General features: G+C 40.8%; 1 protein-coding gene across 1 annotated transcript in view; it reads right to left on the reverse strand.

Moving 5' to 3' along the window:
• The window catches only part of jade2 (jade family PHD finger 2), a 191524-nt gene that overhangs the window by 76760 nt on the left and 95859 nt on the right, over positions 1-18905 (reverse strand). Inside the window, exons 5-8 of the mRNA XM_047606951.1 lie at positions 16026-16180; positions 10966-11177; positions 6990-7157; positions 3376-3492 (exon numbers count right to left, since the gene is read on the reverse strand). Of these exons, the coding sequence (XP_047462907.1) occupies positions 3376-3492; positions 6990-7157; positions 10966-11177; positions 16026-16180 (652 nt within the window). The remainder of the gene's footprint in view (positions 1-3375; positions 3493-6989; positions 7158-10965; positions 11178-16025; positions 16181-18905) is intronic.

Below are 18905 nucleotides of genomic sequence, written 5' to 3' on the forward strand. Positions count from 1 at the left end.
GTGTGGATGTTACTTAAACATGTGCCACCCACCTAGACCAGACCAGACACCCCCACCCCCATAGGAATGACACTTTGTGATGGCAGCAGCCTGGATGCCATGCCATGTCAACACACTGGAGGCCATGTCAATATCTGGCGGGCCATCACCAGCAGGCCGCTTCCTACTGCTGCCAAGGTGTTGACCTGGCCTCCAAATTCACTAGATCCCAAACTAATCAAGTATCTGTGGGATGATCCACAGAGGCCCCTCCCCTCAAAGACCACACTGGCCAAACAACCAGATCACCTTGGACACTGTTGGCCAACTACTTTCGTACATTTGTTCACAATTATGTATTAATTTTATTACACTGTTTATTTTACTAGATAATATATGTATATATATATTATTTTATTTTAATGTAATCTCATTTTATTTTATATTTCTTTTTACTTGTGGTTTTTAGAGTGTTACTTTTATGTGCAACTAAGCCACTGTGACCAAGTAATTTCCCCTGTGGATCATTAAAGTCTGTCTACTCTAAGTCTGAGACAGGAGGCCCACGTTCACTCTCTGACGAGTCACCACAAGGGAGACCTGCACAATATTAGGAAGGTGGTCATAATGTTGTGCCTGATTGGTGTAGGGCGTATCAATCTGTGGTAGGGCTGTGGGCGTGCGTCTTTAGCCGTAGTCTTGACGGCGCCTTCTCAACCAGTTCAACTTGTTGAATCCGAGATTCTCAAGAATAAAAGGAAGCGATGAAAGTTCAAACAGTGTGATCCAAGGCACACACGCAAGTATTGTTGCAAGATCATCATCTAGACGAGTATCTGTTTGTAGCTGCTCATAGCTTTCCAGTGTATCACCTGTTTTTACAATGTTAACTCATAATGTTCTGCCCGACCTGTGTTTGCATTGCACGGCCCAGTTGCAGAAGTATAAAGCAAAGGTTTAACCTTGCAATTTTTTTTTTTTTATATAGGTGAGTCATGATGATCATTTCTCACATGATGTCACCTTCAATATTAAGTGATGTTTCTCAATCTACAAAATCCCAGAGTAAGCAAAGTCAGTTACATTGGAATAGAAGGCGTGATCCAATAAAAACATATCTGGCCTGTGTAAGACACCACTATAGATATATCATCTTGTTACAACGTGGCATTACAGTCAAAAGGTCTACACCGTAGTCTCATTTTTATTACCAGCCAAATGTCACATTGAGCCCGCTGCAGCTGCTCTCACTTATTTGGTGTCAAAAGGCAAAAGGTTGAGCACAGCGTGGAGCCGGCTAGATGTGTTGTTTGGTACGAGCCAAGTCATCGCAAAAAGAAATACTCATCTGGCCTTTTCGACTGCACCTGCTCTGTTCTGGCAGAGATTCATTAATAATGTTTTTATCAGTGCCCACGCCGCCTCCCGAGTTCTTCTTCTGTTTGTCTGCGAACAGCATGTTTGTTTAATTGCAGCAATCTTGAACCTTTTGTGTAAAATAACGGCGAAAAAGCCAAATGCATTAGTCACATTATGTTTTCGTTCGTTCTCCATTCTGGTTTCTGCAAAGTCCAAAAAAGAAAGTAATTAAAATAAATAAATAAATGTACACCTACTCACTATTTAGCGAATGTTCTTTGACTTAATTTGTTATCTGAAGCAATGTGTATGATTTAGAAGATACAAATGTGCTAATTTCATTTAATTATGTAAATGTTTTCCTCTGTCTTCACTGCACTTATATTCTTCCTCCAATTTTCCCTTCTCCACCAACAATGCCCTTTTTCCTGTGCTCCACTTCTTTTTTTTTTCTTAAAAAGTCGTGTGCTACTTCCCACAAGATTTCAGACAAATACAACTTCAAAAGAGAATCAGACAAATGACGAGTGGTGTAAGACGTCTATTCATTGAGAGAAGCAATATCTGATTGATTTGGACAACAATTCTATGGGCTTTTGAAATCTAAACTTACGTGCAGTATCTCCACTTTCATTTAATTAATCTCAAGGGTGTGAATTTATCTGAATCTTAGAAGAAACACTGCATATTTCACTCCTCGGTCTCTTGGTTTTATTAGGGCTCGGTGGTATACCATATGCTGAATACTGCTATTTTTTTTCTCGTTATGATATAGATTTTTAATGTACGGTCTCACTGTGTATTTGATTACACAGACTGGACCATTTTCAATGCAGTGCTGCTAAACGCGCATGGCGTGACCGCGTCACTGTGAGGTGTGGTGAAGATGGAAATGTCCGAAAAATGGAGAAGCGACAGCCCAGCCCTAGGTTTTATTTCCCTGAATGTACTTAATACACTGAAGAGAATCATTATGTAACATTATTTATTATATCCATATAAATCCATATACTTCGAGGAAGACACTCGAAAAAGCAAAGACAGTTTCTTATGCCGGTGAGCATTTCACTCCACTGCCGGTGGTTCTTGTTCGCAGACCGACTCTCTGTGAGGGTTTTAATACAAGCTAGACTGACTGACCTTTCCGATGCACCCTACTTCAATCGAGCCCTGATTAAAAGTCTCATAAAGCTTGGAGAACTTGACAATTAATATGGAGGGTTGTTAAATATAACTATGACATCTCTGAGATACTCGACTCGTCATTATCTGCACATTAGCACAGACACGACAAGCACCAGACAAATGACTCACACTATTGTGCCTTCGTGATTAAAAGTGGTGTGGAGAACTCAGAGCTGCCTGCCCTGCCTTGAAAATGCTAGATACAAATGCGTTACCTTGACTTTAGATGGCACACTTCATATTTGATCTGCTGCTTGAGATTTCATGAAAAAAAATAAAAATAAATAATAATAATGCCACAACTTTAGCATGAAAAAATAGCTTAAAAATCAAGCCTGACGGGATTCCTCATTCGCTGCTATGGCGAAATGTTTGAAGACATATAACCGATTTGTTATTTCACACTCTTCAGAACATTACGGCCTACAAAGAACCCCCGCTGCTCGCGCTGCCATGAAGCATAAGCATCCGTGCTTTCCGTGTAAAGGCGGCAGCTGATCAGTGAGTGTGTTTGTACAGCCGCCTGCCTCTAGCTGCGGGAGAGACGCTCTCTCCCTACGGGCAAATCTACCGGATAATCTACAGCATCAATACTCCGACAGCAAAGGCCCTGCAGCACAAACAAAGAGTGTATGCAGGGTTCATATACATCCAGCGTGCACGTGTACGCACACGAATGCAGCATGGGGCCTAAGGAATGCAGTTCACTGTAGGGGAACGTATGGTGCTAAATGGTGCCCAGGCAACGAGCTGTAAAGTGGGTTAGGTTAGTGTGCCGGAGGTGGTAATATAGCTGCATGCAAGTGCTTTGCTGGCCTTAGGTGTGCATATGTTTTATCCAATCCAACGTACCTGTATGCAGGTTCCTGTGTGTTCTCGACACATACTGCAGGACAGAGCCCAGCGGCTGGCGGGGATGTGGGACACCTTGGTAATGGGCTCCATCTTCTCTGGGCAGCCTATACTCACCTACGGGAAAAACAGACGACAGACGTGAGAAAAAAGCACCATTAGCGATAAAGAAACGACTTTGTATTTAATAAAATTTTATCAAGCAGATGACGAACCAACCAGTAGGATGAAAGAAACTGTGTTTTTAATCTTAAACTGATAAAATCTCTCACGCCGCTGGGAAGACAATGCGAGATGTCTTCTCCGCGGCCAAAACAATTAATCATTTAAATTAAAACTGTTGGACGAGACGTCTTCAGATGATTCATTATTACATTACAGGTATTTCCCAGTTATCCTACATGGTTTTATTTAGCACTGCATCTGTTGTGGCTTCACATTTGATTAAATTATATGAAAAAAAAAATAAAAAATTCCATCAGACTTTCCAAAAGTAATAACTTATAGTAGCTCAAATAGTAATTGGTTCAGTGTCTTCCAATTTCAAAGCCAGTTTAAAAAAATTAAAAAATAAAAAAAATTACAAAATCGTCCTTGGACTGTGAGCAGGGACACATGTGCTCCTTGGAAGAAAACACAATTGCAAAGCCCAGTGTGACTCACTTTTCTCTGAGCGGTCCATTGAGAACGATTTTGGCCCTGAAACGCCCGACACCAAATCCAACCAAAAAGTCATTGACCCGTGCCAACTACCCGTGCAGAACAGAGCGGAGAGCACTCATCACCAATGTACCATTTCTTCCTGCCTTCCTTCCTTCCTCCACGGCCTGCTTCTTTCCAAAACCCATTTCACCCCTTTACGTCCACGCTCTCCTCGTCCTTCCTGCTCGCATTAATAAGGCGGCGACTGATTGCCCGCTTGTCCTTCAGTCTGATTTTCTTTCTTAACCTCTCATCTGCTTATCCACGGCCGCCGGCCTCCGCTCCTCCGGTCATTATCGACGCCTCTGGCGGAACACACTCCATCGGAGTTGGGGTCAATTTTCACTCCATCGAGAATGTCAATAGAGAGCGCAATCCAGACAATGATGCCACAGCCGTCACTGTCAATGTCCTCTGCTTCTTCTTCTTCTTCTGTTTTTTTCTTTTACAGTTGACGTACGAGCCAATCGATGGCGAAAGGATTTCCAGTTTTCCAACAGTGTAGTTAATTGATTGGACAGTTCTCAACCTTGATTCCCACACATAAAGCAGACAGAGGCTTGCACACACGCAGAGGTTTCACTTCAATTCTCCATCTTCTCCTCTTGGTTTATCAATATTCAGATACAGGGAAAATCAAGGATGTGTGTGTGTGTGTTTGTACTTGTACAGCTATCGTTCCGAGAACCAGATTAAGTTTTACAACCATCAGATTGAGGACATTTGTGTAAAGTGAGGACAATTTGGCCTCACTTTTTGTCTGTTTTGAAATTTAAAACTCAGTTTTAGGGTGAAGGTTACAATTAGGGTTAGGGTAGGCATTTATTCGAGATGGTTAGGATTAGGGTAAGGGGCTAGGGAATGCATTATGCCAATGAGTGTCCTCACAAAGACATAAACATGTGTGTGTGTGTAAGCACGCTCTCATTCGCCGATATTCTAGCCCCAATTACCCCGCATTTCAAAGCCGGCAGACGAAAAACGGACGAAATGTGAAATCATTTCAGAGGAAATGGTCGGAAATCACAGCGGTGAATGAAAAGGCGTCTCGAAATAGGGGCTCCGCGACTTTTCAGTCGGTTGTTGGTGGTGTGTGTGCTGAAAAAAGCCGTTTAAAGAGAGACCTGTCTCTCAAGAGGTGGGGAGGCAGAGGGCAAAAAGCAGCTAACCACACACACACAGTTCTGTGGAGGGGGGGGGCTTGTAATGTTTGAAGGCTGGATGGTGTGTTCATGCACACACATCCAACGTCTAGTGCTGAACACTCCCAGCCCTTTCCGGTACTCCATCTATTTGCAGTGCCATTACTTGTGCGTGGTAGGTAATGTTTGTGTGTTAACATGTGCACACGCCAGCTATTAGCTCATGCACGCACATACAACCTACGAGTCCACGCAAGAACATGTGCGCAGACACACAAACGCACACACAGCACAGACATGCAAATTATCTTTTTTTTTTTCTCCCCCCGCGCTCCACGGTAGGAAGAGAAAACAAAAGCGAATGGAGCAACGAAAACAATTAGCCCAATCAAGGGTGACAGAAGGCAATTAGAAGTAAAAAGGTTTGAGGTGCCAAAAGCCACTCTATTATTGAGAAATGTGCTAAAGGAGTGATTCGCTGAATAGACTGAAGACACACGGCTGCCTGTCTTCGAGGTGCGCAAAGCGTGAAGCGGGACCCTGAACCTTTGAGACGAGCGGCTCCGTTCGGAGCTTTCACATGAAAGACGACTCCAAAAGATATCATCAAGACGCGTCAAAAAAATGAGCAACTGCTTGGCTGAACGCTTGACAAAAAGAGGCTACCCGCTGGATGATTTTATTTCATCTGCGATCAGCAAAGAGTGACTGAAATAAGTGTTTTTAAGCATTTACTGTAAATAAGAAAGTCGGAGATGGGTGACAGGTGCGAATGTGTCTCAAGATTGAAGGCTACTAGAAGGAATTTCCGTTTCAATTCATGTCATGTATACGGTGGAAGTAGTGCTGCAAGCATCCCTCATCTCTGTGGGGAATGTAAAGGAATATTTCCACAAAGCAACTACACTAAAATTAATTAGGTTTAAGACGGAAAATTCAACTTGCTGACAAAGACGGCAAAATGCACAAACTACATTTTCTCCCGGCAGTGTCTTTCTTTGTACGCTGTAACGCCATAGGGCATCATTCATACAACTGTCAATCCAGCTGTACAACCCTGTACTCACCTTTCTGTAACAAATAAGTCCATGTTCTTCATGTTAATGCTCCTCCATCCATATTTTTATTTTATTTTACCCTTCTCATGTATTAATATTATACTGCTATTTGTATTTATTGTAGATTTGTACTTGCACATATTGTATTTTTTGCTTATTGTATTGTATTTTATTTCATTATTTTTATTTTCTTTCTTTATTATTTATGCTGATGACGATTATATAAAAAAAATAATGAAATAAAATACAATAGAATAAGAAAAAAATACAAGATATTTTATTAAATGTAATAAATTATTATTAGGGCGATAGTTACAAAATATAATAAATAATAATAATATATATAATATAATAAATAATACAAAATATAATAAATAAATCAAATAATTTTAACAAGTAGAATAATTATATTTGTTAAAATTATTATATTTTTTATTTTTTTATTTTTATAGCAATCACCCTGAGGATCAAGCTAACAGAACTTCATCCTGGTCACAATTTAATCAGTTAAGAATGTATTTTTCCTTCTTGATACAGTGATGCCAGTGCACATGTAGTAACAGCACTTGTGAAAATGTAGTTAGTTGCACTAACTTGGATGCAGGATGTACATCTCCATTACAACATCAGGACTCTGTGATTTCTGATGCACTCACACTCAGCCACTGATGCCTCTAAACCTCTAAACCGTCCCAACCCCCGTGTGTCTCACCTCAGGGATCCATAAGGCACAGCTGACGTGGACCCACTTGGTTCCACTGCGGGTGGGCTTGAGGGCCCCCCCTCTCTTGGGGCAGAGCAGACACTTGGGCTGAACCCCAAGAGCGCAGGTCCGACACAGCCAGTTCCCCTGGGGTACCTTCAGGATGCCGTAACACGCCTGCGACAGAAAAAAACACAGGTCATGAGTGGCGATCACGTTAAATCACAAAATCTTTTATCCACTCCCTTTTGTTTTTATTTGTTTTACCACCATCATAAAATAAAAATTAAACAAAATCATTTGCCAGCTTCTCTTCCATGCATCTTCAAACTTCCCAAGCTATCGGAAAATCAGTAATCACAAACACGCAGTAAATGTTAATTTGGTCATTTATTGCTCTTGGCAATTTGGTCGCCAACTTCAGAATTTTAGAGCACGAACATCTTTTTTTGCTCAACAGTGTTTTTTTCCCTGCAAATCTTGCTTGAGCAGTACTGAGCTGCCAAGAACATAAGAAACAAATATTTAATGTACGGTATTTTAGTCATTTTCTTTGCGTGCATAACCACTGGCAGACCCCAATCTTAGAATTTTAAAAAGTCGTCTTGATAACTTTCACATGTATTTAATATTTTGTTTTGGGAGCGCACATCTGCTTCTAGCTTTTTTAAAATTACGTGTATAGTAGTAAGAGATTGAGTCATACTGAAACAGAGGAGAGAAGCAACCATAATTTACAACAAGTTGGATTTGAACCCAGGCATAATTTTTACCAGCTACACCACGAGGCCGCCGGCCCCCATCGCCTTGATTTTAAGTTGGAAAACAGTAACTTTTCATTTCTGGTACCGACGTTCATTCATCAAAACATAATCGCGGCCTGCTTTTAATTTCCTCTGTCATATAGAGTTAGAAAAATTCTAAATAACACAAGACAAAAAACATCACTCCTTGTTACTCTTTTCCTCATCTTTTTACGTGGACTGTAAAAATGTGGATGGCGGAATTGCTTTGCACAAGGGAAGCCAGACGGAGCCGTATATTAGGGAGAGTCTGGTCAGCTAAGGAATGGACCATCTGACTTATCCTGCTATACTGGTTCTGAGCTGGTGTTTCATGGGTGCCATGTTAGATACAAGATTTATGCTTACCTCATGCTAGCTAGTTATCTCGACTAAAGGCTGAGAAAAATAGCAGCTAGTGTCATTTATACTAAACTTATATATTAAACCCATGTGTGCAGGTAATTTATGTCCATATAAATAAACAAATTTAACTGACACATAACTTTACCTTTGTTACTACTAAGTTATTATGGCTAGCATGCTAACGTTAATACTACTGATAATACTAAATAACAGTAAGACTAGTTTAATTTTCTAATTATAATTTTTCAGATTTTTCGAATTTCAAGTAGATGTCTGATATATTACTTTAATTTTCCCCCACAAATTTCAATTTCTTTAAATACACATTAACACGAATCAAACTTATTTTATAAACGGAGGCAGAAGACATTAACGTCCAGTCAACAGGAGAAATATTAGCAGAAGAGACGCTAACAGTGCAGCTAGCTCCTATCAGCCAACTACTGAACCTATGTATTATTTGAATAGATTAACACTGAATGCAAAATGATAATAATAACGTATATTTATAAACTGCACTAGGTCGAGTTTAGTATAGAATACATATAGTAGGTAGGGGGTCCCTACTTATTCTCTCCATCAGTTTGAGGTCTTTGAAAAACACTGAAATATTGGGGCATGAAACTATATGCATGCAAATGAAAAATTGCACCTTACAATAAGATTCCAGGGTTGACGTTTTGACTTTCCAAGTTTTTTCTACGGTGCCCTATAAAGGGTTAAAGGTTATGTTCACAGCCACTCTTAAACAATCCCACTTCCACGTTATTGTCCTCCCCCCAGAACGGACTTACATCAGTCCACTGTAAGGAAGCAACGCATTTTTGAAATGCCACTTAGTGTTGTTGTAAAAAAAGCACAGCAGGTTATTGTGCCATCGGAGCTCCACCCAATCCCCACTTCCGCTGCACACACAGTGGTGCCATGGAGGTTTTTCATGCCAGCATAATAGCAGGCTTACTTCTATCTGATAAGATCCGGTCCCCAGGCTCCCAAACAAAGCCCGATTTTATTTTCTGACACGATTTACTCCTTAACCGTCTGAAAGTTGCCTCAGCTGTGGAAAGTGAGTTGCTCTCACCACCTTTGTAATCGATACAACCTCCGCTATGTCAGATCCATCGAATCTAATTTCAAGTTGAATCAAACTACCAAATGAAATGTAACTCTCAAGAGGGAAGGCTACAGGATGTATTTGTTAAAATCCGTCTGAAAAGCTGTAACGCTAGCGACAGGCTGGTGTCGGAGTGACAGGGGCCCGGGAGGAAACTAAATGACACATCAAAGCCTCAGTCTTCATTAAAAGCAATTAACGCACTTTATTGATGAAAGGATTCTATTGATCAAACAGAAGAGCTCGGGTAAGCGGGGCCTGTTTTTCACCTGCTGAAGGTTAGTGAAGGCATCTTACCAGAGGAGGAGGCGGCGCTGGATGTGCTTACGCTTTAAGAGCAATTATATTACTTAATAAGCAGTTTGTTGGGTTTGTTTCATCTCAGTGTTGGAACTCTTTCTCACTGAATGAAGCCGGGGTAACAGAAGCAACTCTCTGAGATTCGTCCCACTCTGATTCAATTGTTGTAATTGTTCCTCAAATGAGGACAAGCACGTAAAGCAGAGGTGATGTGGTGCACGCTTTTCCAATTTATAGGTACGTACAGTAAACACTAAATCTAAATCAAAGAGCTACTGGCGATGAATGCCGACTGTATTTGGACAAAAAAGGTGAACTTGAACGGAGTAAATGAAGGAAATAACTCTCCCACCAGCAGGTGGCAGTAGTCTATATTCGTCACTCAAAAGGTGAGAAACTTGGGAGAGCAGCTATTAGCTGAGAAACTGTTGCTGCACTTCAGATTATACAGTTCTTTATAGATTTACAGTATACATCGATCAGGCATGATATAAGGGTTGGAGCCGAACCTGAAAACGGTATTCCAAAAGGCACAAATACGTGTCTTTTTTTCTTTTTTAACAAATATTAATTTTTGTTTCGAACAACAAGTTTTAAAATGATTTGTATTTGAGAACAAGACAAACATCCTATCAGAAAGCTGCTTTTCGTCATGTGACAACAGACTTAATTGAGCTATGCTCGAAATTCCACTTTCTGAATGAGGTCCTCGTACCAGTTTACATGCAGTGGAGAAAACCAAATAACTGACGGGAACATGTCCTCCTCCTCCACACTTGGTGGCGATATGTGTCTTTTTGGCAGGTTAATACCATGTTAATACGGTCCCCTTTAATAAACAAGAGTTGCTCATGCGGCAGACCGGCATTTAAAACAACAACCAGATGGATAATAGTTCATAGAGTTTTTAATCTTGTATGTAAGAAGAACTACGATTTTAGTCGGAGTAACGTGTTTACATGCACCTAAGTTGTCCAGTTAGAGTCCGAATAAGGGCATAATTGTTTTTTTTTTCCATTAGTTTTTTTATTTGAATACAAATGCAAATACAAGTACTGGTTGGTTTGCATTTAGTTGCAGGCGCTGCAGACACTGAGCAGCATTTGTTTCCACGGCGTTAGTGAAATTTTAAGTGACAGACAAAATTGAGTTTCGGCGTGTAGTTTGAGGAGAACAATTTCTATTCAGTGTCATAACAGCAGGTAAGCAGGGCCAGTCTAATGACAATGAAGGTGTGCTAGTGCCAACTGTGCTGACACAATAATTAATAATGTGTCAGCGTGTTAGAAACGGAGCAGAGAGATTTGTGAAACTGCTTCTTTATGCGCACTTTCATGCGTTTGACATGCATTTTCGGCTTTTCTAAACCCACTTTCTTCCTCTGCAAAGGGATGACCGACAGACGGATACAAGTCCTCCTCACCTGATGGACGCAGACATTGCACTTGTCGCAGAAGACCATCTCGTTGCCGTCCTCCCCCTCCGGTGAGCGGCAGACGTCGCACACCACGTCCTCGTCATACTCGATGCCCAGGCCTTCCTCCGTCTCGATGGCCTGCTGCATCTTCTCCTCACACACGCTCTCCAGCTCCACCAGAACGCACTCCATCGTCAGCTCGTCCAGCTCCGGTAAGGCTGGCGGGAAGAAATCGGGAGGAAGTTAACTAAAATACAGAGATTTTTATTTTTACTTTTACACACCTCGTTAATGCCTTTCCAACAAACTTAAAGAAAAAATCAGGAGCTGAGACGTGGAGGGATGAAAATGTAAGAAATGCCGTACAAAGCAATTAAAACTGAAGTCTATACTTAAAGGGTCAACACTTCAACATTCCTTCCAGTGCTTGTTGGCGACGAGGACAGCAGTAAAGGGAAACTGCTCGTATAAAAACTCAAAATGAGTCAGCCAATTTACAGATTTTTGAGTTATTTTTGGCCCCAAAACACTTTGTCTCACACTTTCAACTGGAAATGCACACAGCTTCCTCTTGCATGTTTATCTCACAAGGTCACTTTCTGTTTTCTTTGGGCAAAACGCGCTGAAAATGAGCGAAAGTAGAGCACGCATGCACACTCTACTACGAAACCCACTGCCTATCTAAGCCACAAATGACATTAGGAGCTCGTTGCCCACAGCTCAGTTCACTGCGCCGACACGTGTCGACATTAGCGCTAGCACTCCCGGTATTTGCGATACTGGGAAAGTAAACTGTGTCATTTCCAGGATGGAGGCTAACAGATGTGGATTATTATTATCTCATTACCTGCAATGAGATTACTGTGATTGTACAAAATGGGTGAGGCATTAAAATGTTTTTTTCTGGAACGGAGATGATTATTCGAGCAAAAACACTTCAAGAATGCAACGTGCAACAGATTCAGAGCAGAGTGCTGACTGTAAATGACGGCCACGCTCTAATCAAATTAGACTCTGGTGATCCTCATCGTGTCTTAACTGTAAAACTACACAAAACATTTCGAGTTAAGGTGATCATTTTTATGATAGGGGTCTCTTTTCCTCATCAAAAATATGTTACTACTTCTATCATTCTGCCTCTTCTCATCGTCCTCGCAGCGCTTAAGAAATTCTGCGGCCCTTGGAGTATGCAGCCGAGGGTTATTTATTGATTTATTTGAAGGATTCAGCGCTCAGTTGGGAGGTATTTTTAAGTGTAGTGGAGCATCCTGTGCCTCCATCTATTATTAATGTCACTCAATCTCTTCCCACCTAAAAATAAAAACTAAATAAATAACTTTATTTGCTTTTTCACGAGAACCTTAAAGCGCTGCCGGCGGAGCGAAGGCGCAGCTCCGCGCAGCGCCGCGCTCCCGCGTCCGTCTTTGGAAATGTAACTTTAATACGAAAAGGTTAACTTTTAAATCATACATTAGTCTTGTGTTTTGGCCCTGAGCGCAAACGCTGACTCGAATTAAGAACTGAGAAGGGGAGTTTGTTGTGGGTTCGGGAGCTGCTTCGGAAGCCGCTGAGAAAAGGGGAAGTGGAGTTAGATATTAACCTGCCGTGACATTTACATCCCGAACTGAACGCACTCTGGAGAGGGGGAAGCGACAGCGCTGTTCACACATGCCTGCGTGTGGAGGGTGCGCTTTTGTGTGCACGTTAACTACGTTTTCTGTATGTTCGCTGTGAGTGTTTGCACGTGACAGCTGTGCAGAAATCCATTTATTGTTGTGTAAGGTGCGGCACTTGCTTGTCTGAATGTGACGCACAAAAGATAAGAAGATCTGGATGTCCTTTTTTATTGATGCGGCAAAAGATCAATCATTTAATACGGGCGTCTTCAATGCTTTTCAGAACAAGGACCTTAAAACCGATGAGATAGAAAGGGATAATAAATAGTATATAATATACACCAAACATACAGCCAAGGTCATTAAGAATAATCTTCAGTGCAAAAAGAATAAAAAAATTTTAAAAAATCCAAAAAATTATCTAATCAACCAAAGATTTTGCGACCCCTCTGCACTACCTCTGCAGACCCCCTAGGGGTTGTGAACCCCCTGTTGAAGACCTATGATTTAATCCATCTATTAATTATTTCCTGAGCAGACAGTTACCTCGTTGGTTAACACACGACTAAATTATAACCTCTTCTTTTTAACATATTTTTAAAGCAAGATCTATGAATGGGATAAAAATTCTACTATTAATTATACTATTGATAATAGATATTATTTATGCAGCGTAGACCTGATTCAGCATCTTGCCGTTCACTATACTCAGCCGTAAATTAGCATGCGCAGCGTTGAGGATGATTTAACTTTAATGACTTGCACGCATTGTAATTGGAAATGCACATGTTTTATTTATCTGCAAACGTTTTTTTTTTTCTTTTCACAGCCACTATATCAAGCTCATATAACGAGGGTCTGTCCCCAGTACTCGCCTGAAATTAGAGGATCAGATTAACCCGAGTGGTGTCCTCACCAATTACCACTTATCCCCTGGAGGGTGCCTTTTTGCAGTGAGGTGTCAGCGCTAACCAGAACACTACTGAAACGGCGTGTTTTTTTCCGATAAGTGATTCTCTTACAACCTGTAATGGCCCAAATCTCTCTAAAAGTTAATGGAAACCCACGTTGTTTTGTTCTGTATGTCCAAATATGCATGAAAATGAAAAAAATATGCTTATAAAATGTAGAGGCAACAGATAGTAGCATTAACATGAGCTGGAGCGGGTTTTTGCTGAAGCAGTAGATGGGGTGCATGAGACGACCACCGATCAGTCAGATAAAACTATGACTGTAACAGTGACGCTTTCATTGTTTTGAGGTTGAAGCGTTTGCACCCAACGGATGAGATGTGTTGTAGAGTTTCATTTTTGCAAAGTGTGCAGGTTTCTGATAAAAGAGTTCCCACACTTCTGACAATCAGCTTGTTTTCAGCACGTTGAAATTTAGATGAAATAAATGCTACCGCGCACCGAAATGCTCTAAGTTGCCTCATCACTGTCATTCATTACACACTTAACGCAATTTTTTCCCACTTTAACCCTCTGGAGTCCAAAGAGTAATTGGCCGTTTTTGACTACGTTTGGTTTTACCTTCATATTTCATCTTAAAAACGGTTTACATTACTTTGTCAGCACAACCTCACATGTGTCATTTTACAATTATTTGGAGCTAAAACCACAGTAAAACCATAAAGTCCAAGTAGGACAAAGTTATTCTATAACTTAGAATGCAATTCAAGCAATCATCATCATGCAAAAGTTTACATTTCTAAACTTAATTTCTAATATCTAAAAGTCCCAAATCTTTGGCTTCTTGCTCTTTGGCTGCAGTCACTCCATAGACTGAATTTATCGTCACTCCATCTTCCTTAGCATCATTGACACATCATTTCCTGATTGGTTGTCGAGATGCATTTTTCGCCTTTCATTTGAAGCTGGCTTCACAATTTAAAAACTGGTCTATAGGTTGAATTGGGGCTGCTCCAGGCATTTTCTTTTTTCTTTTTTCTTTTTAAGTGTAAGTGTCTTTTGAATCGGTGTCGGGCTTCAGCCAAGCCTGATATTTTCTGTTCTAGTTGTTTGTGTTAGGTCTGCCATAAACCAAGACCACCAATCCCTGAGGCGTCAAAACGTCGTCTTCCCCTGCGTTGGCTAGCGTCAAAGTCGAAAAAGGAAGAAAAAGAAGCAAAATTGCAGCACTAAAATTGCTATGTGGAGGAACTTTACTCTTGAATATTTCCAGAGCGGGTTATAGAGTTTATGGTGTTGCATGACCAGCTCAACTGTGTCTGTTGCCGATTCTATATGTTGGCCTTGATCCAGTTTCACACCGGTAAAGGAGAATGCAAGAAAAATAAGAAGATGTTTTCTCTAGGGGAAGAAGTTCTGTTTATTTAAGATCACATCGGGACTCGGCTGATGCTAAAATGTATAAGAACCCAATGTTTTTTGTGTTGCCACTCTGAAAAAAGACGAGTTCTTCTAAGCTAAAAAAGAAAAAAAAATCACTGGACTCCATCTCTCTCTATATATATAATATTTAATGCAAATATCTGAGATAAAACTCGCTGAATCATCCCATCGTTTGTCCACAGCCTCATCCTGCAGAACCAGTCAGCCTCTGTTTGTTTGGTCCAGCCAATGAAGGTTATGAGAAACAAACAAACAAACAAAAAAGAAAAACTGCTGCAGGAAGAGCCACAGCTTGATTTAAGGAGAATGTGTAGCAGAAATAAGGCCTGAAGCCCCAGAGGGGATTCGTAAACACAATTACTACGCTTTATCTAAAAGGAGCCGACCAGATATGGAATAAAATGGTGCAGATGAGAGAGATGCTCGGGGTCAGCAGTTGTCACCACGGCAAAATGGAGGGTGAAGCAAAGCAGAAAAGTGGAAAAACAGAGGAAGGAGGTGACAATAACGCAGGGGAGGAAAGAGTAATGACAGCATGAAAAGGAAAGAAAGTCACAGTGCAATATATTTTACTCCCAGATTTTTTTTTTAGTGGAAAGACTGGAAGCTTTGTTTTATGAAATATATTTCATAAAAAGTGGGAACTAACACAAAGGACAAAACACACAGTTGCCAATCTCATTCCTCTGGGAACACTTGGTATGTAACAAAAAAAAGCTTGTAATAATAAATTATGAGCCATTATATAACTTTTTGGATTTCTTACCGAATACTGAAATCCTTAAATAAAAGTCACAGCTGGTTCTGGCATTGCGAACCCCTTTGAGACATTCAGTCATTAAAGGAGATTTTCTGAAATGAATTTAAAATAACTGGTTTACAGTATGTTAATATTGAAATATTGATGAATTCACTTAATTTAACTGAAGAATCGATGGACTGAGAGTGAACTACAGCTTTACAAACCATGCTGTGACAAACTGGGGTGAGTTATTTTAGAGGCCGAAGCCCAAACACGTCGTTCTCGGTATTTCACCACCGTGTTTTTCTGCTTGTTATTAAAATCGAATTAAGCAGCAGGTAATTTAGCGCTCACCCATCTGTCTGAACTCCTGGTTGACCAGCTGCAGCCAGGCAACATCCAGGTCATCCAGGTCATAGCAGCTGTACAGCTGAGTCCGGGGAAGCTGATGACCGCCCTCTTTCTCCTCCCCGTTGTTGAACAGACCACCTGTCGACTCCGGCAACAACCTGGAACAAAGATTAAAAATACATGCAGACGTTAGTTTTGTATTTTGTTATTTTTTTTTTTAAACATGGTCAAAATTGCTCCATGTCGTTCCCACTGTGAGCCCGAGATCATCCAGAGAACAGAGGGAAAATAAAACAAATTCTTGAGCTTGTTAATGATTAATGACGTAAGTGAATTATGCAATAAGCGGTGTGGTTGAGTATAAGCACAATGTCAACACTTATCCCGATATATCGAAGTTCCCAACTGAGATTCTGCAATTCTGAATGTTCATGTTAATGAATTAATTACGATCACTGTTCTCTTATTCTACGGATGAAATCATGAATGCATTGGAGTTCTTTCATCTCAAGAGCTGGAGAATAACTTAACATAGATGTACCTAAGTCACACCAGCAAACTGTTCATATCTATCATGTCCGTGTCAGGAACGGCACCTTCATACACTATCAGCCACAACATTATGACCACTGACAGGAGAAGTAAATAACATCTTGTGACAATTCAATTTACTGCTGGGAAACTTTTGGACCTGACATTCATCCTTACTGTAGAACCCACCTAGACCAGACCACATACCCCCACCCCATAGAAATGACTTCTTGATGGCAGCATCCACCCCCAACAGGATGCAGCCTGACAGACACACACAAAAACGCTTTAACTTAAAAAAAAAAAAAAAAACATGAATAACAGCACAAGGTGTTGACCTGGCCTCCAAATTCACTAGATCCCAACCTGATCAAGTATCTCTGGGATGATAGAGTGGGGGTGGGTATCGGCAAGGACTTCACGATACGATACTTATCACGATACTTCAGTCACGATACGATACATTATTGCGATATTATGATATATTGGAATATTCTACGTCGTTCACATACACACATTGTATATATGTACATCACACGGTGATAATTCATTTGACAAATTGAGTCAAAAAGCAGTTTTAATCCAAATCGATATTGTATTGGAAGAAAGAAATATCGCAATACATTGCCATATCGTTTTTTTTTTCTCCCCCACCCCTGCTATAAAGCGTAGCGTAGCGTTTAATCACTGAATTAAACTGGATAATTACCAGACTTAATCTTTGATTCTCACATGTGCTGTCCGTACACACTGAAGGTTCATGATATTTAATCGTCCAAATCTCAGCACACACATCTCTGCATGTTCCGTGACACACTGAACTGGTTGTGACAACAAGAATCACTGGGAATTCATTCTCATGTCTGGCTCACAGACATGTCCTGACCTCACGGCGCAGAAAGACTAACTTGGAGTTTCACGGACGACAGAAAAGAAAAAAAAAAAAAAGGAAGCTACTGAACCATTGACAAATTAAGTAGTTGTAGGCAGCAGTGACAGGAAGCTCCTCCAGGCAGTGTCTGGTCTCTGGAGCCTCGGGCCTGAATGTCTCTGTGTCAGCAGGAAATAGGGTCAGGAACTCAGCTTAACCCACTGGGAACCAATAAAGACTCAAACACACACACACACACATGTGGACCCTGAGACGGCTCGGATAGAAAACACACAAAATAAGGCACACGCAAATGTCACGGTGAGAGAAGACGCCACACCCGAACAATGAAACTAATCACTGCACCGATGACACATGCAATTTCTTCAAAACATCTTGTGTGTTTTGCATAGGGACACACATAACCTTATTAGTCACACTGTGGCCTGCCGAGACGCTTGTGTGAGAAGGTGAAGTGCGTCAACAAACGCGCTCTCCGTTCAGCTCCCCGTCCTCAACGCCTCATTATCGCACCGCTTACTTATCACCATCATCCTCCGTCACTGCCTCGCATCCAGCTCCACCGCGATCATCGTCCTCATCATTATCCTCCCCATTATCATCACCACCACCGCCGGCACCGTCGCGAAGCAGCTGCCGCGATTTAACGCGCGTTGCCAACACAGTTTAACGTGGAATGAAAATAAGATTCCAACTCCCAATTAAACCTCTTTCACAGAAAAAAAAGTTATGAATGGATAGAAACCTGTTGTGAACTGCGTGTAAATCAATTAGCTCTGGTGTAATTCTACCACCACTGTAAGAGAAACTAAAACTATTTAAAAAATGAGTATGTCTGGGGATTATACCATACAATAAATATGTTAATGGCTGTGATTACCCAGAAATAAAAGATTGTTTCTTCCTTTTCCTTCCAATTTTTCTTTAGTAAAAGCAAGCAAACCTCTCCTTTTCCTTCATGCAGACGAGAAAAACAAATGCAATATGGGAATCTGTAGATGAAGCTTTCTTTTGCACGATCTTTGCATTTCCAGATCTTTGCATCATTATGATGCGCCAATATGTGCATGAGTGATCATCTGCATTTTTAATCTGAATCTTTAAATCTAATGATATCAATGGATCATAGATCTGATAAATTCTTCTAATCTTCATCATAGACGTCAAACTTATGGTGACACATTGTCCATATTTATTTACAGTCTACGGTTGACATTCATTAGAAACCTCATGTTACCAGTCACTTCAGGCAGATTTGAGCCACTCCTTCCCAAAAATGTCCAAAAGAAAGATGGAAAACAGGAGCTCCCAAGACAGATAAGAGGCAGATTATCAATGCTGTCAGGAATGTAGGAATGGAGACAATGTGCCCGTAACAAAATAATATAACGTCGATTTCTCATGTGGCTATAATATTAAGCTTTGCTCGCTCCAGATTCCATCTTTAAGCCAAACTTAAA

This window comes from Mugil cephalus, chromosome 15 (genome assembly GCF_022458985.1).
Source record: "Mugil cephalus isolate CIBA_MC_2020 chromosome 15, CIBA_Mcephalus_1.1, whole genome shotgun sequence".
NCBI classification, from domain to species: Eukaryota; Metazoa; Chordata; class Actinopteri; order Mugiliformes; family Mugilidae; genus Mugil; species Mugil cephalus.